This window comes from Diadema antillarum, unplaced genomic scaffold, assembly GCF_040938485.1.
Source record: "Diadema antillarum isolate AM-2024a unplaced genomic scaffold, OU_Dant_1.0 seq00001131_RagTag, whole genome shotgun sequence".
Lineage (NCBI taxonomy): Eukaryota > Metazoa > Echinodermata > Echinoidea > Diadematoida > Diadematidae > Diadema > Diadema antillarum.
Genome location: NW_027271944.1, coordinates 103971 through 131640, shown reverse-complemented (window position 1 = coordinate 131640; position 27670 = coordinate 103971). Strand labels below are relative to the sequence as shown.

The 27670-nt window shown below is 38.6% G+C and overlaps 1 protein-coding gene across 1 annotated transcript in view; it reads left to right on the top strand.

Annotated features, from left to right (window-relative positions):
- The first annotated feature begins 1881 nt into the window (after positions 1–1881).
- Positions 1882–27670, top strand: part of LOC139744040 (A disintegrin and metalloproteinase with thrombospondin motifs 3-like) — a 52164-nt gene continuing 26375 nt past the window's right edge. Inside the window, exons 1-12 of the mRNA XM_071654501.1 lie at positions 1882–1899; positions 2821–2863; positions 4255–4545; positions 4988–5109; positions 6366–6752; positions 7521–7604; positions 8473–8629; positions 9806–9911; positions 10572–10715; positions 11693–11822; positions 12488–12598; positions 18179–18312. Of these exons, the coding sequence (XP_071510602.1) occupies positions 1882–1899; positions 2821–2863; positions 4255–4545; positions 4988–5109; positions 6366–6752; positions 7521–7604; positions 8473–8629; positions 9806–9911; positions 10572–10715; positions 11693–11822; positions 12488–12598; positions 18179–18312 (1727 nt within the window). The remainder of the gene's footprint in view (positions 1900–2820; positions 2864–4254; positions 4546–4987; positions 5110–6365; positions 6753–7520; positions 7605–8472; positions 8630–9805; positions 9912–10571; positions 10716–11692; positions 11823–12487; positions 12599–18178; positions 18313–27670) is intronic.

Here is a 27670-nt window from a genome sequence, read left to right as displayed (position 1 = left end):
AGTTTGCCATTGATAAGCTGAAGGGTGCAGTCTGGATTAAAGGAGATCAACATGCGCTCTTTGAGTGAGTAATCACGTAAACTTGAAACGTTTGAAGTGAGATATTATACCCTTTTTACAATTTCACAATCTGTTTTAGGGGGCTGGCTGTCGTCCTTTTGAACATTATCATTATCGGGGGTTTTTTTCACACAAAAAATAGAACTAACGTTAACTTTTCTAACCAACCCAGCTGTGACTATCGTCAACGTCCACGCCTCGTCAACCAACAGGCAGAGAGGGAGCGTTGGGCTTAATCTCCATGGCAACTTTCAACAGGACTTTTTTTAAACAGGAATGATGGAGCAATTCCAACGTGCTTCCACGTACACTATGCTCATCTCTTGAGTCGTTCCAAAATATTTTGCTTCAACCAGGGAGGTGGGAGAGAGACCTCCCTGCTTCAGCCCACCAGTTCGTCCACAGCTCTGTTCAAGATAGAGGCCCCCGAGATATGCAAGCTTCATCCATTACCGGGGATTGTCTAACGCTGTCCTTTTTACCAGAGGGAGGTGGAAGAAACCTCCCTGATTATAGTCTGATCTCTGGAATAATGCAGGAAGAAATTGTTATGCAGCGTAAGAAGGAAAGTCATCAACATCTTTTAAAGAATTCGGTATGTTTGGCCGTCAACCAAAAATTAGTACAGTAAATGAAGAATTGTCCTCGTATCACACACACACACACACACACACACACACACACACACACACACACACACACACACACACACACACACACACACACACACATACACTTTTTTTGTTTTCAGTGATCTTTTTATTAATTCCATTTCCTTTGAGAATATAACAATTCAAAAAAAAATTACACACATTCTACATAACATTTGTCATAGATCATGTAGATATTCCTACAGTTATGAGACATAATCCATAATCCATAAAACAAGAATAATCATTCAATTCATTTTAAGGCAGATATCAAACAGAAGAGAGGAAATAGAATGAATTATCCGATCATTCCTTTTTAACTACAAAACAAACAAGCAGAATTCATATATGCATTTGTGAGCAATTTAGCCAAACACTAAAAAAACAGGAAATGAAATTTCTATTATATCAAAAGAACGATGACAACAACAACAACATAAACCACCCTCATTCCCACCTCTCCACCATACCCAACCCTCAACTACTCATAACTTTAAACTTTAAACCCCCCCCAAAAAAAAAAAAAAAAACACACACACACACGCACACACACACACACACACACATACTTACACACACAAGCACACACGCACACATGCACACACACACACACGCACACACACACACATACACACACACTCACACACACACACACACACACACACACATCAATACGATACAAAAAGTAATATGAGCGACAATTTTTGAGATCATTAGCTGACGTTAAGGGAAAAGTGTAGACCAGGAAGGAGAGACGAAACCTTTTTCTGTAGACACTTTTCCATTCCGAATGCATAAATACGAGGGAAGTGGTCCTTTTGCAATACTAAATTTTGTACGCGACAGGTTGTAAATTTGAAGCTCACTGGTCTTTTGAACTGTGTTTTAGGGAATATTTGTCCAAAGGGATGGATCCTATCTGGCTATTATGAAGGTCAAAGAAGAGACAATGTGTTACATCAATTACTTCATTGAACTTGACCGAAAAAGCAGTCTATGCCAATGCGGATATGTTCCTCGGGGACGCTATCTGGCTTCACGGAATTACTCTCCTATATCATAATTGCATTGGGAGGAAAACCATCAAAGTCAAAAGAAAAAAAATATCCTAAACAGACGGAAATTTCTGACTACTGTCATGACCGTATCATCGAAACTGCAGCTATGAGCTATGATTGGGAGAACTGAGGTAAGGTGTGGTAAAACTATACGACCTTGTCCTCTACGGCGCATTCGAGACATATCACAGCTGGAAACACTTAGACCATGAATAGACGGGCCAAAAGTGACTTTATCGGGTCACCTGACATTTAGTTAGAAGGGTCACATGTTACTTAGTGGGACGTTGTACCGGCGCGTGGGTGGATTTCTATCGAGGTGTTAATCACAGGCGGCAGGGTGCAAACATGATGTCGTCGATTTGTATCGCACCTGAACTCAGGCTTACACTTTGCGAATCTGAACCCCACGTTTCAGTACAAAGGACACCCACTTAGTGCCTTATCAACATCGCAGTCAAAACACATATAGGGGTTTATTAAAGAATTCCTTTCCCTGTTCCAAGAGCTGGAGATCAGACAAAATGTGGCTGAAAGGAAAGGAGCAGATGTCAGACATAGTTGAGGCTCAGAAAGAGATTATTTATGGGTCAGGTAGCATCTGAGTCAAGTCAAAGATTTTTCTTTCCTCTCTCTGTTACTCACACACACACAGACACACACACACAGACACACACACACACACACACACACACACACACAAACACAAACACACACACATACACTCTTATTTATCGTTATGTTATACCTTTTTTTTTAACAAGAGGAAGAAATCACGTCCTAGTCATATCCTCGAGGTCACATGAAGTGGAAGATTCGCAGAGAAAACATGGAGAGACATTCACCCCCTTTGCAACTGGTTGCGAGGGGGGTGGGGGGGGGGGGTGTATCGTCATGTACGTGGTAGTCGATTAGAAGTAACAGTTGTAGATGACCGGTGGATAGATTGGTATGGAGTGGATGTTACCCCAGCCGAAATAGAATATGATAAGTTATTTCAAGGTTTACCTCCTTCATGATATTTCTTCTCTTTCTCTCCCTCGTTTTCCCAGGCAAACAAAGACACCAATGGCCTTGTATTCAGTGAAAAACATGGTGAGTTTAAGGGGAAAAAAGTATTTTTAGAGTGAGTGATTACCCTCAACCACTTTTTCTCAGACCATCAGGTCAACCAAACGACAAACGAATGAAGCCAGTTATAACATCTCCGTTTTTTGTATTGTTTTGTTTTGTTTTGTTTGACATATTCCAATTAAAATGGGAATGTCAAAATTTATTGCTTTGACATAATCTAATTTTAATCCGTGGCCCTATGTTTAGGTTGAGGCCACTAGATTAATTGTGTATCGGATTGATATTCGGGAGGGTTTGTTGTCGGGCATGAGTTTTTCTGAGACGGGTTATCATTATAACATATATATATTTTTTAATATATATGAATATAAATTAAAGGTTTATAATAATGGGGCGTCCCCATCCGGGCCTGGGCTTTTTCAGGGTTTTTTCGGTTCCCCGGGGCGGAGTCGTTTTATGTGATATTAATAATTTATGTAATTTATTGTTATTGTTATGTTAATGGGGCGCGGAATGAATGACCGTGTCTCACTGTGAATAATTTACGTATGCGGAATCGCCCACTCTATTATATTGGACTCACTGGAATACAAAATAATGCAAATGTTTGTTAAAATTCAATAGGTATGTTAAATGCCGTAAAGAGAAAAGTGTATCATGTATGTACTACACTTGTCCTAGTTTTCTTCTTCTTCTTCCTCGTCTTCTTCTTCTTCATGCTATTTACTTTTCTCCTATCTTTCTGGTCTCATTTCTTATCCTTTTGCCTGCTTAACAATATTTTTCACACTTTGAATATGTGTAGGATTCTGTCAAAGTTATGTGTATTTATGTTCGTAAATCTTCTGTAACATTGTGTGATATTTATGTATATGCCCTGCTTATTCTGTTTATCCAGTTATGTCCTGGGCTTTTATGTTTTGTATTTATGTATTCCTTTGTTCGATTTGTATATCAATAAAGTGATGAAATATATATGTTTTGTTTTATTTTTTTTGTAGGCCAACATTGTAGATCTTATGTTACATGTTACATTTCAAGTCAGTTTCTCATAGTGAAATGATCCGATCAGCTATTATGATTCAACAAAAAGGAAGAATTGATAAATGTGCAAGGAAACTAAAAAGGTTGGAATTTGGTCAAATTAATTTAAGTAGACCAGACAATGATAAATCAGGGGATCCCACCTCCCTGGGTCGATGGTATAGACATGAACAGCCTCAGTCTACACCTAGTAAATTCGGTCTCTGTACGATCATAATCACATGAGATGCCTAAGTCGATAACGTTTACTACAATGTATATCATTGTAATTTAGTCAATATTTCCTCTAGATAATGATGTTTGGTTTGAAGTTTTGAATGAACGATCACGATTGCACTTTCCTCAATTTTGTTATCGATCGTACGCAGAACGCCTCATTTCGTCACTCAGAGATTACCATATAGTCCGGCCAAAGCGGTGTTCGCCGGATTGTGACTGGGGAACCTATGACCTCTCGACCCAGTTCGAAGAAGATCAGTTTGAATTCCACCGCGTTCGGAGACAGGCCGGGAGGAGACGATCACGGCGAGATGTCGGGAACGATGAGGACTACAATGAAGGGGTGCAGAAGGTGTTCCATTTTTCGATGAATGCATTCGGCACGAAGATTACCATTAATGTCACGAGAAGCACAGGCCTTACATCGCCAACGTTCAAAGGTGAGCACTAAAGATGTAACTTGAATTTGAATTTCTGTTATGACTTCTTGATCTACACCTGTTGCAAATATGTTTCTTCAATCTGAACATGTATCATGACTTACTGATCTATGCACTATAGCAAGTAATATGTGACTTCAATTTGTTTTTTATATGTTGCCGGAATCTGCCCCGTACGTACGGGTATAGACTCGTTGGACTATTCTCCCAATATGTTTGAGAAAGAATCCATTGCCAAAGAGTTCCTGCTGCGTCATGCTCGGGATATAATTATAGCAAGAACCATGGTTTCTCGGTGACAAGGGGTTTTAACATGTTTCGTCGTGTGCCTGAGTGAAATACTTCTACTTTGCAAAACACCGTGTACAAAGGTTTCAGCTAGACCTGACAGCTCGATGTATTTAAATGTATGACGCGATCTATTTGGTTTGTCCTCCTGCAGTACATCGCCACTTCTCCGATGGATCGGTGGTTACCGAAAGACCGCGGATGAACTGCTTCTACCGAGGGAACGTACTCGGGGCTAACAACTCAGCGGTGGCGGTCAGCAACTGCAAGGGAATGGTGAGATGATATTTTCCATCATTCAACCCGTCTAATAAGATGACAAGCAGCACATTAGATTTTCCGTCTCAATTTGTTTCCACACCATTGCACATTACCGAGCAGTGGCGAAGGTCCTTGAACTTCAATAGATCGCAGGCTACAGAAGTGTGTTCAAATACTAAAACATAAGTTCACACATTCGGATTGAGATCAGAAAGTTCAAAGAAACGTAAAATTGGCTCGACAACCGCTCGAATTTCTGGCTATGTTTCAATAGAAAGTCTGCAGGCAAAGTGATTCTGACATTCAGTGACACCTCAAACCCCCACCCACCTTTCACGACGCACCCTCTCATGTAAATTACCGGAGAGTGACAGCGCCCCCTCGACAATGATATTAGCATGTTCCGTCTGAGCGCAGGAGCAATTTCCCGCCACTTGTCAATTCAAGTCCCCCTGGATGCTAGCAGCGTGAAGACGAACTATCAACAAGCATCTTCCTGTTTACATGAAAAACAGAGACGTTTACTCCTAGTACGTTGCTAAGGCATTATAGTAGCTGCCAAATGCAACGAAAAGACTGTTGTAAGAAGATACCGGGAAATTAAAAAAGACCAGCCAGAGCCAAAGAACTGTACAGAGATACTCTTTTTTTTTGTGTGTGCATAAAATGTAATTATCAATCTTGCGTGGGTAAGCCGCAGCGAATGTGATAACAAGGATCACATTGGCAAATGAAATCTCAGCAACACGATAAGTTGAATGACATCAATCTACGCCCGATGATACTGTAATCATGAGGAAACATGGTTGTTCTGGTCATATTTCAACCATTTATTTTGATTGTCAATGTCAGATAAAAAAAGGTCTTGTTAGATTTTAATTACGTTTTGATAGTTATTGGAATTTCAACACAGTTTTTAAATGTAAAATTTAAGCAGGCCCTATTGGAATTGTCAGGAAAATGCACATTGATAAAATGTCTCTCCCTTCTTTCTGGTAAGATCAGATTCTGCTGATTAGGGAGGCACGTCAAGGTAAACTGGTATAAATATGAATCTTTCATTTTCTCGAACTGGTCATCAGAAGCAAACTATGGTTAATAACATTGGGACCTGATCAGTTGGAGAAGGGGTAATTACGCTATACAATGTATATAGTTGCGTTAACCCTAAACCGTAAATCTGATACACATTTGATTCTTTCACGCAATTAACCATTACGCGAGAACGAACATGACGAACATTGACCGATGTCTGCATTCATTTTCGACAGAGTGGCTGGATCAAGACCGACGATGACGAATACTTCATTGAGCCTCTTGAAGTCGACGAGGTGCGGGCAGAGACGTACAACTTCAGCGAGGGCTTCGTCCACATCATGTACCGCCGCCGAGACGTGATAACGCAGGCGAGAAACGACTTCGAAGGCGACACACCGCCACCTCTAGGTCTGGTGGACTTCAGTCAGGACATCATGCCACTGCCTGGCCGTCGTCCTCGAGTCGGTCGAGAAGCCAACTACTTCAGACAGCGGGCGAAGAGGCAGTCGACTCGTAGGCGTCATCACTTTGTGGAAACCATGGCAACAGTGGATGACAGCTTGCGCAGTTTCCACGGGGATGAAAACGTCGTCAAATACGTGATCACCATTTTTAATATCGTAAGAACATGTTTATTATAATATCTCTCCGAATTAATTTTCGGGTCAATATTTTGTATTCATGCATAGATATTCATCACTCTAAGTAATTCACTCACTCCTCATGCTTAGAGATGTATTGAGGTGATAAAAATAAAGGTATTAACTATCTCAGGTTATTATAAGGTGTTATGTAGAGGTAGTTTGAGTCATTCTACATATAGGATAAATCGCCGCATGAGAAATTAACTTATCTTATAGGGAGGATATAATTATAATAGCCGTCTGAAGTTTGGCAAAAATTAAGTGAAGAATGAAGTTAGTAGCAGTACTTCATTACAGAAAGATACGAAACTATAGCATCTCTTGTGTCCATGATTGTTATCTGCCCGAAATTATAAGCTTTGATATCATGTGTCAGTGAAAGTAAGGTGAAATAAATTAAATTTCATTTAAACATACCTCAGTGCAATCACTCAAAAGAAGAGAAGAGAAAGAGAAGATTATTCTAGATTGAAGTTAAAACACAACAAACTTGTTTTAAACGAGATAAGTAAAGCCTTAAGATACATTACATTACGACTTGATTGAGTAGAACTAATACAGTTAGTAGTGGCAGCGCTCGAAGTTGTAACATTGTAGTCTTTATTTTGTTTTTGCAAGATGTATATAGCTTCATCCGCGTCAACGTTTTCTCCTGAGGGAAATGTTATACTCATTATACATGGAATACCAGATTTCATTATGTGACCGACATATTTTTTCTTTTTCTTTTTTTACTTAAACCAGGTAAATATGGTTTACACCCACCCAAGCTTGGAAGCTCATATCGAGTTTGTGCTGACCAGGATGAACATATTGGATGGAGACCAAGTAAGTCCTGTGCAATAGTCCTTATATACCACAGTGTCATGTATGTTTTGGTTTGGTATATCTCCTTACCACCAGAGTGGGGATGCTTTGCTAATTCATGTGACGGCGCCATCAATTCACACTGGCTTGATAATTCTTGATTACTCCCCTGACGAGCAGTCTCTCAAATTCTATGGACATTTCAATCATTCCAATCAGCAGGTGATTACGAGGGTCACTCTTTGGCCAGATAGATGATTTGTCGGGTCATCTTGGGACAGATATGCTTATAGATGCTATTACTGCAAGATTTTAGATGGCCAAACGAGCTCCATTGAGACATACTGCATCATTAATAAATCAAAACATGTATTTTGTTTTAGAGGAAGTCATACGAATCAACGACAGTGCGTTATGTAATGACGTCTTTATGTATATCGCCAACAGAGAGCACCGTTCATTCAATTCAATACTGTATTGTGGTCGGCCCAATGTCGGCCCGAGAATACCAAAGAAGGTCCCAAAATTGGGATCGGTCTATGGCCCGCATTAACCTTCTCCTTGAAGACATAAAAGGTTGCGTTTAGTAAAGTTTGGTGTTCACAGGACAATGGGCCCAAAATCGACTCTACGGGAAAATGAAATTACTGGGGTAATAAAGGACAAGAGTCCACAAATTGACAAACGAATAAACAAGCGTATAACTGAGAGAAAAACTCATTTTTAGGATGAGATATTTACATTGATTTTTTTTCCTACACGTTTTCCTTCTTCTTGTTTCTGTTGTATATCCTTGAGTACAGTCATCACGAAAGAAAATATACACGCAAAGGGTTTCTCTTTTGAACCCATCATTAATGAAGAAGAGCTGCATTATTTTTTTCCATAGTCTGCAAATCTTGTGCTGGCAAACCAGTCCGTAGACAGCCTCGCCAATACCTGCCGTTTCGCTCGTGTGGAACGCGGGAGACAAATCAAAGATGATGGCAGCGAGGACTACTTCGACCATTCCGTCTTCTTCACTCGGATCAGCTTTGGACCGGCGGGTAACGTGAAGTTAATTTTCATTTAAAAAAGTTGGCGTCATTGCACATGATTGTAGACCATACTAAGGGTCAGATTGAGGACAATCTATTGAGTGCATTCCCCAGATTGTCATGACAACACTTTCTTGCCTGAATGGCGGTATTGGTAATTAGCCTTCTGCAGTCAAGAAGGGAAGACTTATTGGCGTATATTTACTGGGTAGGTACATCTCTCCACATGCATCACTAACTATTTGTATCTCATGCAAAGAAACAAAATCGCGCATGATCGTTTATGAGGTTTATGTAAAACTTGACGCTTTGGTCATAGCGACAGCTAACGATGGCTATAATTATGAGTACTGACATAAATGACAATGACAATGAATCTTTTGATTTTGTTTAATGTATAATTTTTTTTTCTAATGTTGAAATTTGATGCTACCAACACTGGGCACATTTTTTAGCATCTTTGCGTATGAATGGCAATAAGGTTTAACATGACACGTTACAGAAACCGGCATTCCGTCAAAAATTTGCATAGGGGGCCAGTGAAGACTGCATGACTTCGAAAGGTTCTAGTGAGTGCCGATGAACGCTCCCAAGACTTTCGCCAAAGCAAGGAGGTTTAAGAGATGGAGTTCCAACTAGCTGTAATTATTTAAACAGTTGTCAGTTTTCTCATACAAATAACGTGTAAAAGAATTATACGGTGCATTAACTGTGCCTTAGATAATCGAGGTTCGGTGCCGCCGTTTTGCTGAGCAATCTGAAGATTGATTTTGAACGTTCAACATGCTTGTTAGTTTATTAAATGAAATGGAATCTCACTTATGAATGCAGTCATCCCCAACCCCCACCCCCACCCATACCCCTCAAGAAGGAAAAAAAAAAGTGAACAGGCTCGAGCTTTGCCTTCAAAGTAAGTAGGGTCGAGTTGGAAGAAGAACTGATCAGTGGCCGACACGATATGAGTCTGTTCAAAATATTGCTGGGTCTGTGTCCGAGTGACGTCAGGCATTAGCATTCTTATAACAATTAGCATTCTTAACAAAAATTGTATGTATAAATGAAAAGGCGAAGTCATTTCATCATTGTTAAACGGCCATGCTTTGAAATACATTGTATTTTCTTCTCGGAACATTTCCCTGGATCATCACTCTGTCATCCACCCCAACTCATCGCGGCTCCGTGCAGGCTACGCCCCAGTCGGTACCATGTGTGACGTCACCTACAGCTGCTCACTGGTGAAGGAGGATGGGCTACAGATGTCTTTCGTTCTAGCCCACGAGGCGGGCCACGTGTAAGTTGTCCGAGGTCCGGATATATATATACATATATATATATATATACATATATATATATATATATATTTTTTTTTTTTTATTGGGGGGGGGGTTTATCGTCATATGCTGCATTCAGCAGAGATTCCTTAAAGGAGCACTCCACACTTAATGTGCAAAAAGTTAACCTTGATGGGTTGAGTGATATCAAACACATACAACTTACAGTAAAAGTTCTATTGAAATAAGATTATTTTATGAATAAAATGAGGATGATATGACATTTCGAAGTTTTTCAAAAACATTGATAGTCAAACGTTTTGTTTGATATGGGAAGAATGAAATGTTCATACCGGCTATATGTCTTGACAAACGAAATTATTATTTTTTTTTTCAAATCAGTATTTTCTTACAAGTTTTCAACCCCCCCCCAAAAAAAAAGGCTCAATTGATCTTCGTCACTCACATCTCTCTTTTGGTTACATAAAAATGACTGTTCGCAATTGTCCATTAGCAAATGTCGCTTTGATTGCGACGTTATGCAGGAAATGTTGAAACAAAGCATAATTCTAATTTTCTAAAAGTTCACCAAGCCACAAATTCGGCAGACGAAATGATGAGGTTAATGGTTGTATATAATGATGCTAAACAGATAATCATATTGTGACGTCATGATCCAGGTTAGGTATGGAGCATGACGGTGATGGTAACACGTGTTTCGATGACGCCCACGGAATGTCCATCATGGCCACAGTGGTACAGTCCACGCCCAGGGATCACTACTGGTCGGAGTGTAGCCGAAACGAGCTCCACGCGACACTAGGGTGAGCTTTTCCCCTTTCTTCGTCATTTCAGAAAAATGCAAAACTTCATCGTCAAGCCTTGACATTATAGCTTAAAAATTGAATCAGTTTTCAGTGGTAAAACAATACGACAAAAATTTGAGAAAGAAACGGCAAAATACAACAACGGATTAACAGGGATGAAGGTCAAACATCAATGTAAACGGTCACTGCACTTCTGCTTAAAATATAATTTCAAGCCAAAACTTAAACTAAGAAAACGCAGTGTTAATATGATTCAGTGAGGAGGATGTGATTAGATAGATAAGTATTTTAGATGAAAAAGCGAGGGTAAAAGATTAACCGTGATCAAGGTCCATGGTTGCTGTGACAGTCATTTCTAGCTTGGATTTCCAACATGAAAGTCTACTGGGAAAAATTTGTATCAACATATATAGTGTTTAAAATTACGGGATCTCACCGGCAACTCGTTGAGTGATACTTCGGCTAGGTAGATATCAATCATTATAGACTCTTTGTCGCTGTGTCAGCAACTGCAAACAAATCAGAATTAAAGTATGTTATACATTGGGACCGAAGAAAGAACGTACAATGACGTACGTGCTCTAATGCTTCATAAAAATCATATTTCTTTGTAGCTGGTGCTAAAATTGGAAACAACATCAGTTACATCAGCTCGTACCAGTCAATAGACAGTCATTTTTTTCACTCTACAGTAAAAGAAAACAACAATATTATCGTTTGCAGATGGCATATTATAATCTTTGATTTTACAGGCATTAATGTTATCTGATACAATGCATACCTTTCTTAGATTTGCTAGAAAAATTTTTTTTCATAGACTGCCCACCTTGCCCACCTTGCCACAATCTATATATTGATTCATTCACTTATCTATCTAGTTATTTGTGTATTCATTAATTTACTTAATCGTTTATTTTTTCATTGCTCATATACTTATCCATTCATTTAACCATCTATATTGACTGTGATATCAGAGACATGACCTGCCTTTTGGACGAGCCCACTGGGGGAACACGAGCGACCAGCATCGAGCGACCTGGACAAATTTACACTATGGACGAGCAGTGTCAGTTCCAGTTCGGAGAGGGTTACCGGAAATGCCATGTAAGTCCTGTGTTTCTGTTGCCAATATCTTTAAGTACAGTCCTCCTCTCCTTGCGTCCATTTACATAATTATGTGCAAATAAGTAAGTAAGTAAGTAAGTAAGTAAATAAATAAATAAATAGATAGATAAATAAATTGATAAATAGATAAACAAATAAACAAATATGTGTTTGTGTATTAATTTGTATTAACAATTAGATCAGCATTTATATATGTATTCATTTATTTATTTATTTATTTATTCATGCATGCATGCATGCATGCAAACACGCATAATTATGTCTGGCTTGCGATTTTGCGCGCTTGTTACAATTTGATGAATTGATTCTACAATTTAAGTGTCCAGTCGAAGATGGAAGAGTGGCACAGGCCTATTAAAATGTTCGCACTCCATTCTCCATGAAACCTTTCTCTTGTTGGGAATTCTTCCTCTCCACAACCATGATATCGATTAAAATTCCATCCTCATTTTATTTTTAAGCCTGAGGCCCACTTTGGCTCTAGTAAATATTTTCGAGGCCCAGTTTTGATCGAAAATAGATTTATTTTTTATGTCATTTTTGGCTGATATCAAGGCGGCCCATCTGAGAGAGCTTCGCTGCCCACCTGTTGAGAAGCTCGAAATTAAAATTAATCTTTCACTTTTGTACTTTCGTCCCAACAGCACACCGACGTGGATTACTGCGTGGAACTCTACTGCACTGGGCCGGACCTTGACGGCGGGTGTCTCAAGAAAGGGCCGCCGATGGATGGGTCCTCTTGCGGGCCACAAAGGGTTAGTATCCGTGCAGGGGCGGATCCAGGAATTCCTTAAAGAAGGGGGGAGGGGGAGGGCACAAAGAGTTTATATTTTTGGTGCCACTTCCGGGTTTAGTCAGCCGACAAACACACACACACTCACAGACACACAACACGAAAACGCTGAATCCGCCACTGCGGTTAATACTTCCGGTATATTATGAAACACATTCTATATAGGGTGTTTCACAAAGTCGATCTTAAAGGTTAAGTAACTTAAAATCTAGGTATATGCTGTGTGTGTCTTCAATGGTATTCTAACTTCTAAATGAAAGTGAGAATTTTGGAGACTTTTTTAATGCGGCCATTAATAAACAGAATAAGATAAGTGACAGTGAACATTTTCAGTCTGTCAATTTTTCGACCATTAAGTTGTAAAACATGGTATAATTTCCGTGTGAATAACTTCACAATAATGATCAGTCAGGCATATCAGAGTTTGCGAGTGGGGCAAAAATGCATTTGGCCAAAAAGTATGGAAAATTCAAGATTTTATGTATAAACTATATGGAAAGTTGCGAGGAAATGACACCATTAACTTACTCATTACTATTCACATCGTCTGTTCGAAAAGTGTTTTGTCAAAATTAACCGAACTTCACAATTTCGTTACTTCCTTAATTCTTTTCAAATTTTGATCAGTCTTCGCTATTGTGTTTATAAGATTCTACTCTTTCTTATTATAGCCGGAGGGCCAAACCCCAAAAAGTCGCTTACTTAACGAGTGAGTTGCACTCTCTCTACAAACTAAGTAGACCATGCTTATTTTCAAGTTTTTATTGTAACAAACAACATTCCACTGGTCTACCTCAAAGAATTTGTTGCGAAAGCCTCCAAATCCAAGATGGCGTCCAAGATGGCCGCCATATTTACTGAATTTGTTATTTAAATGATAGAATTCGATAGAAACATCAGATTTCAACAAATGTGATGTCATATGAAAGAAAATAAAATTTTCTACAAGTTGATACCATTTTTGTGGGTTATTGTGATAATTGGATTGAGATTTTAAGGAAAAAACACTCATTTTTTGATATTTTTCTGAAAAAAGGAAAATCATGAAAATGCTTGATTCAGCATAAATCAAAGGAAGACTAAAGGATTATCTTGAAACGTTTCAAGAATTTTGTTTGACATATAATTAATATTTGGAGAAAATTAGGGGTCAGTACCGTTTTTGGTTCAGGAGTTATAATGTCTCAAACTTGAAAACTCACTATGTAAAAATGGCCACTTTAGTTGTGACAAGACCTTGTTGGTCGTAAAAAAAGCCTGCGCGCGCCAAGACTACTACACGCACCACTGGCACTGGCGCTTGTAGCAGTGCCAGTGGTGCGTGTAGTTGTCTTGGCAAATGCAGACTTTTTCTTTGACAAACAAGGGTTTGTGCCTGCAAACTAACTTTTCATACCAAGTGGTAGCTCAGGTGACGCTGATTGCTATTATTTCAGAGTAGATTGTTCTGAAGCAGATGAGATGAAGCAAAAAATATCTTTCAAATAGAGGTAGAAGCTTGAAACAACCTTGCTATAGAAAGTTTAAAACAAAATTTGGATCAATCACTCAAAAAATTCAAGATTGCAGGCCATCAAAGCTGACATAGTGTATTGCGCCAAAGTAAATGTATCATTTCGATTTTGATACAATTTTGTCTGTTTTGCTGTCTATTCATATGGTTTTTATATATTCTGAACATTTTAATGCCATTTCAAACCATCTTAGGTTTTTATGGAGACATTTTTCAGAATGCACCATGAATATTTCTCTAAAAAGTTTTTTAAAAATAAAATTAAAAACGTTTATGAAAACCATGCAGAAATTAACATCTTTCCCATATAATCAATATTTGGAGAAAATTAGAGGTCAGTATTGTATTTGGTTCAGGAGTTATAATGTCTCAAACTTGAAATCCCATTTTACATAATATGTTTTTTACACGCATCTGTTCCCAAAGACGTCACAGAGGGTCAGATCCAAGATCGTGCTTACTTTTCGAGTTCCACTCTCTCTATAAACAAGACCATACATAATATTAAGCACACTAAGCAATGTTCCGTAAGTACACCTCAGTAGATTTGTTGCAAAGTACAGATGCGGTCCAACAGGGCCGCCATTTTATTGAAATTAACATTTCAAACATAAAATTTGATAGAGACATTGGATTGCAACAAATTTGATGTCATATGAAGGAGAGTAAAACTTTCTAAAAGTTGATACCACTTTAGCTGTGTATTGTGATAAATTGGGGGGGGGGGGGTTGTTTGCTTCTCTTTTTTTGGGGGGGGGATCCATATTTTTATATTGTTTTGAAAAAAAGGAAGAAATGTAAAAATGCATGATTTAGTACTTATCAAAGAAGAACCGAAGAATTATTTTGAAACCTGCGATTGAGATTGAGATTTACTGAGATTGAGACATAATTCATATTTCTGGAATTACAGGCAATATCATATACTGTTGACAAGTTAACATCTAAAACTTGAAGAAATTATATTTATGCATTATAAATTTTGCTTACAATGTGTTTACATGGTCACATGTAGTACTGTAATGGTCTAGTGACTTGCAAGTACCTGCAAACTAACTTTTCATGCCAAGTGGTAAGTGACGCTGGTCGCTATTACTGTAGCATTTCATCATAGTAGATTGTTCTGAGGCAGATAAGATTGAACAGAAAGTATTTTCCAAAAAGAGATAGGAGCTTAAAATTTGGCACAAATTTTGCCAATGTGTAATATTTAGCGATAAAAAGAGTATTCACACAAAATTCAAGATGGCGGTAATTAATCGAGGTTGTCGTTCAAGGCATTATTTACCATTAGTGCACGTAAAACAAAAACCCTTACTTAATTCCTCAAACTAGTTCTAAACTGTGAGTTAGGGATTAATGTACAAACCTAAATCAGTATAATTAATGCTAAATATTGTTAGATATGCTAAATAGATCTGATAAGAATGTTTTTTTATGTCAACAGTTATCATGGTTATGGTTTCTTGAAAAGAAATGGTGATATCTCCGTATGTTTTAGGCTGTATTATAATTTTTTTACATGGTAGAATGTTTTGTAATACAACTAACCTGCACATATAAATCGAATGTGATATCTCTCCCAATGGTAAACAATACCTTTAGTGTGTTGCGTCAAAGTTATCTCAACTTATAACTTATAATTTGATATTTTTTTAAATCTTCTTATATTGCTGTATATTACATGTTTCTATACATCCGAACGATATTGTACTAGTGTAAACCATATTGAGGGTCTTTTTTTTTTTTGGGGGGGGGTGGAGCTTATTCCAGTGTTTGGGTAAGGCCTAATCTTTGATAAAAAAGAAATGCTTCTGTATCAAAGATATGCTTTTTTACTTGTATGTTACTCTGCTGTTGTAGAAACGTGAATGATGATGGTATATGTGTAATAATGTCTGATCCGAAGATGTGCTTGAAAGCCCTTCTGATCCGAACCCCCCCCCAAAAAAAAAAAAAAAAAAAATCCAACATGGCGGCAATTTCTCAACTTTGCTCTTAAATGTGTTGTGCGAAATTACTTTTCAGTATATTGTTCGAAGAAAATTGTCCAAATTGATTATTCGTGCTGTATATTCACATTTACAAATAAGCATGCTGAAACTGTATTTTCCGTTATCAGATTTTTCTTACATTGTTTTTAGGCTGATTTCATGTGGGTTATAGTGTCACAATTGATCTGAACTTATGCCATTGGTAGATGCTTTCCTATATTAGATATCAGGATCACTCGAGAGTGAAAATGTTCATTTTCATTCATTTTAGAGTGACCTCGGGGATCACTCGAAGAGTGACTAGTGATCCCTAAGGCAGGGCTCGACCTTAACGGTGGTCCGGTGGCCCGGGGCCACAAAAAACGCACGTCGGGCCACCAAAATGTCAGAAATGAAGAATTTGGTGGCCTGATCGGGCCACCAAAAAAGGTCGGATATTTGCCTTTGGGCCACCAAAAATAAAAGTTAGTGTGGAGCTCTGCCTAAGGTCACTCTAAAATGAGTGAAAATGAACATTTTTACTCAAAAGTCACTCCAATTTCACTCTGAACTCACCGTTTTCTGTTATTCACTCCTCACATCAAAAGTAAAAACTTCCACTCGATTTGGTTTTTTTTTTCTTTTTCGGAGAGTAGAATATCACTGGTTTAAAAAAATGTGTCCATAAAAACTTAAGACGGTTTAAGATAGCACAACAGACACATTTGTATCAAAAACGAAATAATACATTTAATTTGGCGCAATACACTATGTCAACTTTGATGGCTGTCATCTTGATTTTTTTTTTTTGAGCGGTTAATCTAAATTCTGTCTTAAACTATCTATAACAAGATGGGTGCCAAGTTTCAAGCTACTACCTCTATTTGAATTTTTTTTTACTTCATCTCATCTGCTTCAGAACAATCTACTTTGAAACAATAACGATCAGTATCACCTGAGCTACCACTTGGTATGAAAAGTTGGTTTGCAGGCACAAACCCTTGTTTGTCAAAGGAAAAGTCTGCATTTGTCAAGACTACTCCACGCACCACTGGCACTGCTACAAGCGCCAGTGCCAGTGGTGCGTGGAGTAGTCTTGGCGCGCGCAGACTTTTTTACGACCAACAAGGTCTTGGTCACAACTAAAGTGGCCATTTTTACGTAGTGAGTTTTCAAGTTTGAGACATTATAACTCCTGAACCGAAAACGATACTGACCCCTAATTTACTCCAAATATTAATTATATGTCAAACAAAATTCTTGAAACGTTTCAAGATAATCATTCAGTCTTTCTTTGATTTATGCTGAATCAAGCATTTTCATGATTTTCCTTTTTTCAGAAAAATATCAAAAAATGAGTGTTTTTCCTTAAAATCTCAATCCAATTATCACAATAACCCACAAAAATGGTATCAACTTGTAGAAAATTTTATTTTCTTTCATATGACATCACATTTGTTGAAATCTGATGTTTCTATCGAATTCTATCATTCAAATAACAAATTCAGTAAATATGGCGGCCATCTTGGACGCCATCTTGGATTTGGAGGCTTTCGCAACAAATTCTTTGAGGTAGACCAGTGGAATGTTGTTTGTTACAATAAAAACTTGAAAATAAGCATGGTCTACTTGGTTTGTAGAGAGAGTGCAACTCGACCTCTGTTTTTAGCTTTTGGCCCCCCGGTTATTAGACTAACTTCAAACAGAACTGAAATTTCTCATTAACTTTTTTCTAAAAGATCGACTTAAATTCTTCGTGAAACACCCCATGGTTCTCGTTTCTGACAGTGAAGAAAGTCAAGGCTAGTAGAAGTGACTGACAATCCAGATTCTGCTAGTTCTCTTCGCTCTTTACTGATTTGATGTATAACTCTCCATACAAACAGTTTCCCCTATAAATGTTTATTACGTTTGTCGGATGTCCTCTTTTGTGTAACAGTCAAAAACGGAAGAAAGAACAAACTGTGTGTGTGTAGACAAATCAAGGTATAAAAAAACAGCAACATTTTAAATACCACCACACAATTTGGTACGACTAGACTAATTGCACTTCCAGGAATGCGTGAGGGAACGCTGCGTTCGTGTAACGATCGTGCACGGTGGCTGGAGCGAGTGGACCCCGTGGGGTGAGTGCTCCTTCAGTTGCGGCCTCGGAGTGCAGATCAGGAACAGGCGATGCAATAACCCGAAGTGAGTCATTTTAAGCGTAGTTACATTTTACTTAAGCGTGTATGTAAGGGAGTTTAATGTTATGCAGTTGAATTTATGGATGGTCAAAATAAGTGCTTAAAACTCTGTATTTGGCGATTTGTTACTGTAATATCGCCATGCCCTTTAATACCATTTCTCTCTTTTTCTACTCCTTTTACCTTTTTCTCCTTTTCATTATGCATGCATAATTATAATTTATATATGTACATGTGTGTGTGTGTATGTGTGTGTGTGTGTGTGTTGATCCTTATTTTGCTGCAATGCTGCCTGAGAGTCACGACCTTTCCGAGTTTCTCTTTCATGTTTGCATATAGAAATTCACACCTCTACATGTATTTGATAAACCTTTCATGAAGGCAAGTAAACACACACACACACACACACACACACACACACACACACACTAAACACATTAACACAAATACGAGTGCAAGGAAGCAAACGATTACTGAATGGCCAGCGATTCAATGGCATTCAAGCTGTTGTTTAATCATACAGAGCAGTGACAGCATGCGTATATACATTCTAATAAACGCGATATTTTCTTTGTACCTTATAAGAACAAGTAATAGTGTTGGCATTCCTGTTTGGAATTCATTTGTTGAATCCATGGAAGAACAGCAAGCAGTCATCATGTTACATGCTATCAAAGAACAGATAGAACAGATAAGGGATACCATCTAGGTATGTAATTCGATTGGTTTGCGTTCACATAATAACAATCCAAACCAATAACTAGGAAGGAAAAAAGAGTTGACGGGAAGGAAGGAACGACGAATAACGAAACCTCATGTGGTATATGACTATAACATTATTATCACAATGTTATTTTGTTATTAATGTCATGAAATTATCAGATGTATTAAGATAAAGGACACCGTTATAATTCGTGTTTCAAATTGTAAGTATCTGGGTGTGCAAATTGATCAATATTCATAGTGGTCAAATCAAATAGATTCATTGTATAAAAAATTACAAACCCTCTTATATTTGTTAAAAATTTCGACCTTATATAACAGAGCAAATGTCATTGATTTTTTATAAAACTATTATTCAAAGTACGATTGATTACTGTAGTATAATTTGAGGAAACGCGGGAAAAATGCGTATTGATAAAATTCAAAAATTATTAGATAGGGCACTAAGAGTTTCTATGAATGTAAAATGGAAATCTTCACGTATTATTTGATTTGATACAGACAAATTTAAAGTTAAAGATAGATACATTTATTGAAAGAAGTGATAAACAGTTATTGTATGTAATGTATAGAATTGTAAAGAGGACCATGCCACAAATTATATGTAATTTATTTCCATTTAAGCAGACTACTTACATACTGAGAAAAGGAATAATGAAACTAGATGTACCACACCCGAGAACTAATTTCAAGAAACGTAGTGTAACATATCGAGGTGCTATAATCTATGGAATAATCTATCAGATGATTTAAGCAGAGCGTATCTTTTTCTATATTCAAAAATAAGGTAGATAGATTATATACGTAGTAATTGTTTGCATTGAACTGTAACACTGTGCATAAATCATTTTCTTTTGGGTTTTATTTTCCAGTATCTTAATTCCCATTTTCTTTACGTAATATGCATGATTTTCTATGTTTTGCTTTTGTGTATTTGTTTGTTTGTTTTGGGGTTTTTTTTTTGTTTCCTATACTATGTGTAAAATGTTGTATTTTGTAATTGTATATGGTTTTTACTTCACGGACTCACAGAAAAACAGCCATTGGCTGAAGTGAGTGACCTATGGTGAAATAAAATAAACTCAAACTCAGATCACATGCAATGCAACAATCATCACAATACAAATATACAGTCAATGACAGTTTACATCGTAATCATGTAAGCATAGATTGTCCAACTAATGTGAACACGAAGCAGAACAGTTTTCTTTACTCTCGATGGCGTTATACCATGTATGAGTAATTCACACGAGACTGTATAAAGGCTCATATTGATATTTTGACAGATGAATAGTTGAATTCATTGACATTTGCTCATGAGCACTTACAAATGGGTATGTAGGTAACATACTGTCAGTTATACCACTTCAATAATCACAACTAAAATCACGTATTCCTGACTGTATATAGTACCAGTTCTTGCGGGAAGCACTTCAGGTAACAAAATATCTTTGTTTTGATTATATAATACAGTGTAATTCTCAGCCTAAATCATACCCTATACCAGAGTATGAAGATAAAACAAGATTTTATTCAACCGAGTATCAAAATCAGGCAACGACTTCAGTAGTATGGCTCAATACTTCATTTTTGCATTGAAGCTTACAAAATACGAAAAGACTACTAAGGAATGACATTCGAAAAGAAATATGTGAAAAAGAAAGAAAAAGAGATGGAAAATAGATTATTTTGTTTGTATCATCTCCAGTGTGAAAACATTACCAAAATACATGTCGATTCTTTTCTGATATTGCTAATTTCTCTTTCCTCATGAGCGGCCTAGATTTTACTGCAGAAACTACATTTCACCTCGGTTGAAGAACCTGAATACTTCCTTTTAATAACGGAAATCACAGACGCGCTAATAACTTCTCGGGTACTTTGAAGTGATTTAATCTCTGCTTGAACTTATATATACAGTACAGTGTATCTTAACATAAAAGGCAAATTCGGAAGCGAAATCACGGCTCATAAACCTACTACTCTATATACACGTGATCGTGAGCTTTGAATCCAGTCACATATCAGCTGCCTGTCAAGTAGATCAGGAACCTAATAGTCTCATGACTACGTCATTACATTGACGAACACAATGCAAGAGAACAGTGTAATGAACGAAAGATAACTACAACACGAAAATTACTCAAATATTTCAACAACTGGGAGTTTTTGTTATGACTGGCAGCCTGTAGGCCTACATGACTGGAGAAATGTATCATGATCTATGTTGATAAGAACAGTAAATTGCGGGGACAAGAAGTTTAATGAAACTCTACTGAAACTGGTTGATAAAAGTCGCCTTATAGACTATAAAGGTTATGATTTCCCTCTGGCTTGCATTATAAAAATATACACGTGATCGTGAGCTTTGAATCAGTCACATATCAGCTGCCTGTCAAATAGATCAGGAACCTAATAGTCTCATGACTACGTCATTACATTGACGAACACAATGCAAGAGAACAGTGTAATGAACGAAAGATAACTACAACACGAAAATTACTCAAATATTTCAACAACTGGGAGTTTTTGTTATGACTGGCAGCCTGTAGGCCTACATGACTGGAGAAATGTATCATGATCTATGTTGATAAGAACAGTAAATTGCGGGTACAAGAAGTTTTACAATAATGAAACTCTACTGAAACTGGTTGATAAAAGTCGCCTTATAGACTATAAAGGTTATGATTTCCCTCTGGCTTGCATTATAAAACCACTATTGTATATGTATCATAGATCATAACAATTGCCATATTCAATCAATTTATAAAATATTTTTGTGGAACTTATCAATGTGTGAATAAAGCATACCTTAATATATGTCTACAGTAAACGTGTATATGTACGGATAAAAATTTTGTACATGCAAGTGACTTAACTATAGCCTCAAGGACCCTACACCCTTTGAATTACCATCGCCCAAGTTGGAGGTCTTTTCAAGTCCTCTTCTTTTTGTATTCTAATGATTCTAATCCCTCATAAATCGAATTTTCTCAAAGTCGAAGCTATTTCTTTAGTCCAAATAGATTCGACTTAGGCAAGGTTGACTGTTAGAGTGCACGTCACATCGGTCTCGTGAGCCTCTCTTGCATCGTGTCGCTCACGTTAGCCTCTTTTGCGTAGTGCTTGTCTCATGGGCTTTGTTTGCGTACTGTCGGTCTCAGGGGCTTTGTTTGCGTAGTGTCGGTCTCGTGAGCCTAATTCGACTTTGCGTATAGTATCGAACTCATGGGCTCTATTTCCCTAGTGTCGAAGTCATGGTCTGTATGTGACTGATGGGCTGTATAACTCGTGGGCTGTATGACTCATGGACCTATTTTCAATATCGGTCTCTTGGGATGACCCCGACTATCATACCTACATGTAATAAGAGGTTGCTTTACAGTCACTTCATCTGAAGAACAACCTTACGTTATGTCATTGGCGTGACTTCATGAGACACAGTCGAACACTGCTCATAATCGACAATAAAATCTACTTTAAGTTGATAATTTACATGTTCTCTGGCGTGGCCACAAGTTAAATCCTGCTAAACGGAACTGGAACCTTAATCTCTCTTGAATTATTATTGAATTGATCGATCAACTGAAAGTGAACCGCGCGAAGAAAAATGTGTATCTCTGACATTATTCAAAGGTTATCATTGTAGAATATATTTTACTGCAGAGTGATGCATATCAAAGAGAAACACTTAACGACTGGGAGGTTTTCCTTGGAAAGGAGTCGTCCACATGACTGAAATGTCTATACAGTAAACTGCAGTGACATTCTCTCTTAGAAACACAACTCGAACTATTTTGTACAAGTTCCGTTGGCTTTTTGTACAAACACCACTCGTGGGATGGAGGGCGCTGTTCAGCGTAATTCCAACGGGTGTTGACTGTACTCCTTGTCTTGTCATACGTTTTTGTTTGTTTGTTTGGTGTTTTTTATTGGTTAAGTTTCACTTTTTGTATCTCATTTCCAAGTAATACATAACAGTAATATGTTTTTACGTCATAGTAATACAAATCAATTTACGAATTGTTAATTTCGTAACAAGACTGTCCTAATGAAGTACATAATGCACTCCATAAACTACTACAGGAGACAGACATTGTAAGCAGAGCTTACCGTATGTGTGTGTGTCATGGCTGACAGTTGCATCTCTCTAGGCCTCTTTTATTTCACTTCAAATCCTTTTTAATCTTGAAAATGTTTGGTCATCTCTGGCTATATTCCCATCATTTGGCCATCTTAAGTGCTCCTTGATTGGAAGTTTGTTATTTTCCCGCTTTATTTTTACTGTTTGAGACGATTTTTTTTTTAATTGTTCCATGCAAGTTTTCACACCTAACCTATGGATCACTATACACCAATGCCTATAAGTGGGAACAGGCAAACAGCATCTATGTACAGTGGAAGGATTAACAAAGCCAGGAAGCTACATGTACATGTACTACTACCACCTTACCAGCCTATGTTAGGTGTTTTGTGAGTAGCCTACACAAACCTCATATTCTTTCTACAACCCAAGTCAGAGCCTGGATATAACTTGCTGAAGTTTAAGATGGCAAATACTCAGAGGAAATCTCATCCTTTCATCATGATCTTTTTAACTGTCGGTGCATCAGTTATTTTACTTATGTCAAGCTTCACTCCCTGCAGTGTACCACACTGTCTACATGAACAGACAGCCTTTCATCCTCCTTCCCTCCCTCGCAAGATGATTCATATTACCAGCCTTACTTCATGTTCAGTCTTGCTGTCAAGTCCAGCAAGGAAGATTAATCGTGCATCATCAAATATGCACATAAGAGCAGCATCACTAAGTCGCCTTGTCATACTTTTACTCCTAAGCGGCCAGATCGAAACCAACCCAGGCCCTCTTGCAGCTACAGCTGTGCCTCAGTTCCCTCGTGCTGTTTGAATGGAGGACGTCAACGACATTGATCCAGCCCTGTTGTGTGACAGCTGTAACTACTGGTGTCACACTTCTTGTGTAGGCATTTCTTCTCAGTCATACGAGGCATTGTGTAACAGATCAACCAACTTCTCTTGGATATGTTGTCAATGTGGGAATCCTAACATGGATTCAAGCTCTATACTGTCTGAAGCAAACTTTGTCCATGCAAACCAGTTTTCACCAATTCAGCCAGTTGAAGATGACAGTGCATGTGAGGCTTCGTCATTGTCTCATCAACCCCATACCTCTACTCCTCCACGGCAAGCCCCTCGCCCTAACTTCAAACCAAGCATGAAAAACAGAAAGAAAACCATCAAGGTGATGGTGGTCAACTGTAATGGGTTAAAAAGCTTGCCCAAGCAGTCTCAATTTCAGGCAGCAGTAGAACATCATGGACCAGATGTCATCTTAGGATGTGAGAGTAAACTTGATGACAACATCACCTCAAGCAGCATATTTCCAGCAAACTTCACAGCATTTCGCAAGGATAGAAACAAACACGGAGGAGGTGATTTCATTGCTATCAGGGACACAATAGCAGCAACATCATGTCTGGACTTGGACACAGACTGTGAGCTCCTATGGTGTAATATTCAGCTGTTTAATGCAAAACCTCTGCTGATTGCTAGCTTTTATAGGCCACAAGGAAATCAGGTAGAAAGCACACGTGAATTATCAAGCTCTCCAACCAAGTTGCTATTAAAGCACCGACGCAACCTTCCCAACATTATACTTGGGGGCGACTTCAACCTCCCTGATATTGACTGGATATGTGGCACTACAACAAACCCATCAACTGCAAACGTACACAAATCACTGCTAGATCTGATGCTTCAGTGCTCTATTGTTCAGCTCGTGAGGGACATAAGTCGCCCAGTGTCAAATAACATCCTTGATCTGGTGCTCGCATCTAACCCATCCATCATTTCAGAAGTTTCTATATACTCATTCTGGAATCTCCGACCATAATATTGTGACATTTAATATTTCTTCAAGACCAGCCCTCACACCAAAGCCACCAAGGAAAGTTTTCCAGTTCCACAAAGCAGATCATCAAGAATTGAAAGACGCAACCAGCAGCTTTATGTCAACCTTTTTGGAATCCTCCCCAGAACTGAACTCGGTGGATGAAAACTGGAGTGCAATTGTAGGTTTCCTTAAAGACAGTATGGCAAGTCTTGTCCCATCTAAAACCTACAAAGGGAGACGGCACCTGCCCTGGATAACTAACAGCATAAAGAGACAAATGAGGAAACGCGACCGTCTCTTCAAAAAGGCAAGGAGACATTCCACTCAAACTGCCTGGCACGCTTACAGAGTATATCGTAATAAAGACACCAAGGTGGTACATCACGCCCACTGTGACTATATAAACCGTGTTGTCGGGAACAATCTCCTCGAAAATCCGAAGTCTTTCTGGTCATACGTTCGCTCTCGTCGTACGGAGAACATAGGGGTTCCTTCCATGTACAGCCAAGGGAAGCTCTGCACCAGTGCCCAAGAGAAAGCTGAGTTGCTTAATTCCTCCTTCCAGTCAGTGTTTACCAAGGTAACAGCAAATCATGCAGCCATGCCGGAACCTTCCCCATATGAGGACATTGGCTATCTCCATGTTCACAGGCTAGGCGTGGAAAAACAACTTCTTCAAAAGGATCCATCTAAAGCATGTGGGCCTGATGAAGTTCCGCCACGACTGCTGAAGATAGTTGCAACCGAGATTGCTCCGGCCCTTTCCTTCATCTTCCAGCAAAGCTACAACACACGTTTAGTCCCACGTCAGTGGAGGCAGGCCTTAGTTACACCCATCTTCAAATCCGGTGAGCGATCAGATCCTTCAAACTACAGGCCAATCTCACTGACGTGCATCTGTTGAAAGATAATGGAACATATCGTACTTAGTCATATCTCAAAACACATCTCTTCCAACAATATCCTCTTCAACAATCAACATGGCTTTCGCCAGAAGCTATCTACAGTAACTCAACTCATTTCAGCCACTCATGACTGGGCCCACACCCTACATCTGAAAGGCCAAACCGACGTAATCTTTCTAGACTTCCAGAAAGCGTTCGATCGGGTACCGCACCATCACTTACAAACAAAGCTCAACTATTACGGAATCAGGGGGGACACCCTACACTGGATCATGGCTCTCCTCTCAAACAGACAACAGACAGTAGTGGTGAATGTGTCTCCTTCCTCCTGGAAAGAAGTCACCAGTGGCGTATCTAGGGAAAACGGCGCCCGGGGCAAGCGCGAAAATTGCGCCCCTAATTTCTGAAAAAGTGTTCAACCCCAACCCCATCCCGGTAGGGACTTTAAACAAAGTCCACATGATATGCTTTTTTCAAGCACTTAAAAGGGGTCTTTTGAGGGTAATTTAAATGTAGCGAATTTTGATAGATTTTGCGAGTGAGGGCAGCCAGCGAGCCGAAATCGTTTTATTTCAGCTTACAAAACATGGAATTCTTGTCAGTTTTTGCTTATTAAATCTTACAATTCTAATCAAGATGTAGTGACGACCTTATAGATAACGATTTATATCAACAAACTGAGGACTTGAAAAAATACTCTAAATTAGTACGAGCGAGTGAGCCGAAATTTGTATGTTTCCGCGTCATCATTACGTTTCGTTCTTATCTTTTTTGATTTGTTTTTTTTTGCGCCCCCCCCCGTATGTTCGAAACCGTTGGCGTCCTCTTTGATCCAATCGGCGATCGCTTCAGAACGGCTGCTCAGTGAAACATTTTCCCTGCTAAATATTAAATGACATGTGTGAACACAATAGACATTGTCATTTTGTCCGCGTCATCGTCACGTTTTGTTCTTATCTTCTTCTTCCTTTTTTTGATAAATTTTGGCGAGCGAGCGCAGCGAGCGAGCCGAAAATTTTTGTATTTCAACTTACTAAACATGGAACTCTTGTCATTTTTAGCTTATTAAATCTTATAATTCTAATCAAGATATAGTGACGGCCTTATAGATAACGATTCATACCAACAAACTGAGGACTTGAAAAAATACTCTAAATTAGTACGAGCGAGTGAGCCGAAATTTGTATATTTCCGCGTCATCATTGCGTTTTGTTCTTATCTTGTTTGATTTGGGGGTTTTTGCGCCCCCCCCCCCCCCCGTATGTTCGAAACCGTTGGCGCCTTTTGATCCAACTGGCGATCGCTTCAGAACGAACGAAATTGCAGCCGCTGCTCAGTGAAACATTTTGCCTGCTAAATATTAAATGACATGTGTGAACACAATAGACATTGTCATTTTGTCCGCGTCATCATCAATTTTGTTCTTACCTTCTTTTTATATTGGCTTGCGAGCGCAGCGAGCGAGCCGAAAATTTTTGTATTTCAGCTTACGGAACATGGAATTCTTTGTGTGAACACAATAAACATTGTCATTTTGTCCGCGTCATCATCATGTTTTGTTTTTATCTTGTTTGATTTGGTTTTCTGCCCCCCCCCAATCATTCTCCTTCCCCCCCCCCCTTTCCGGGCGAGTTTTTTTTTTCTTCTTCTTCTTCTTCTTCTTCGTTTTTTTCTTTTTTTCTTCTTTTCTTCGTTTTTTTCCTCGTTTTTTTTGCGCCCCCAAGGAGTGGCGCCCGGGGCACGTGCCCCCCTTGCCCCCCCCCCCCTAGATACGCCACTGGAAGTCACTTCTGGTGTCCCACAGGGATCTGTCATTGGCC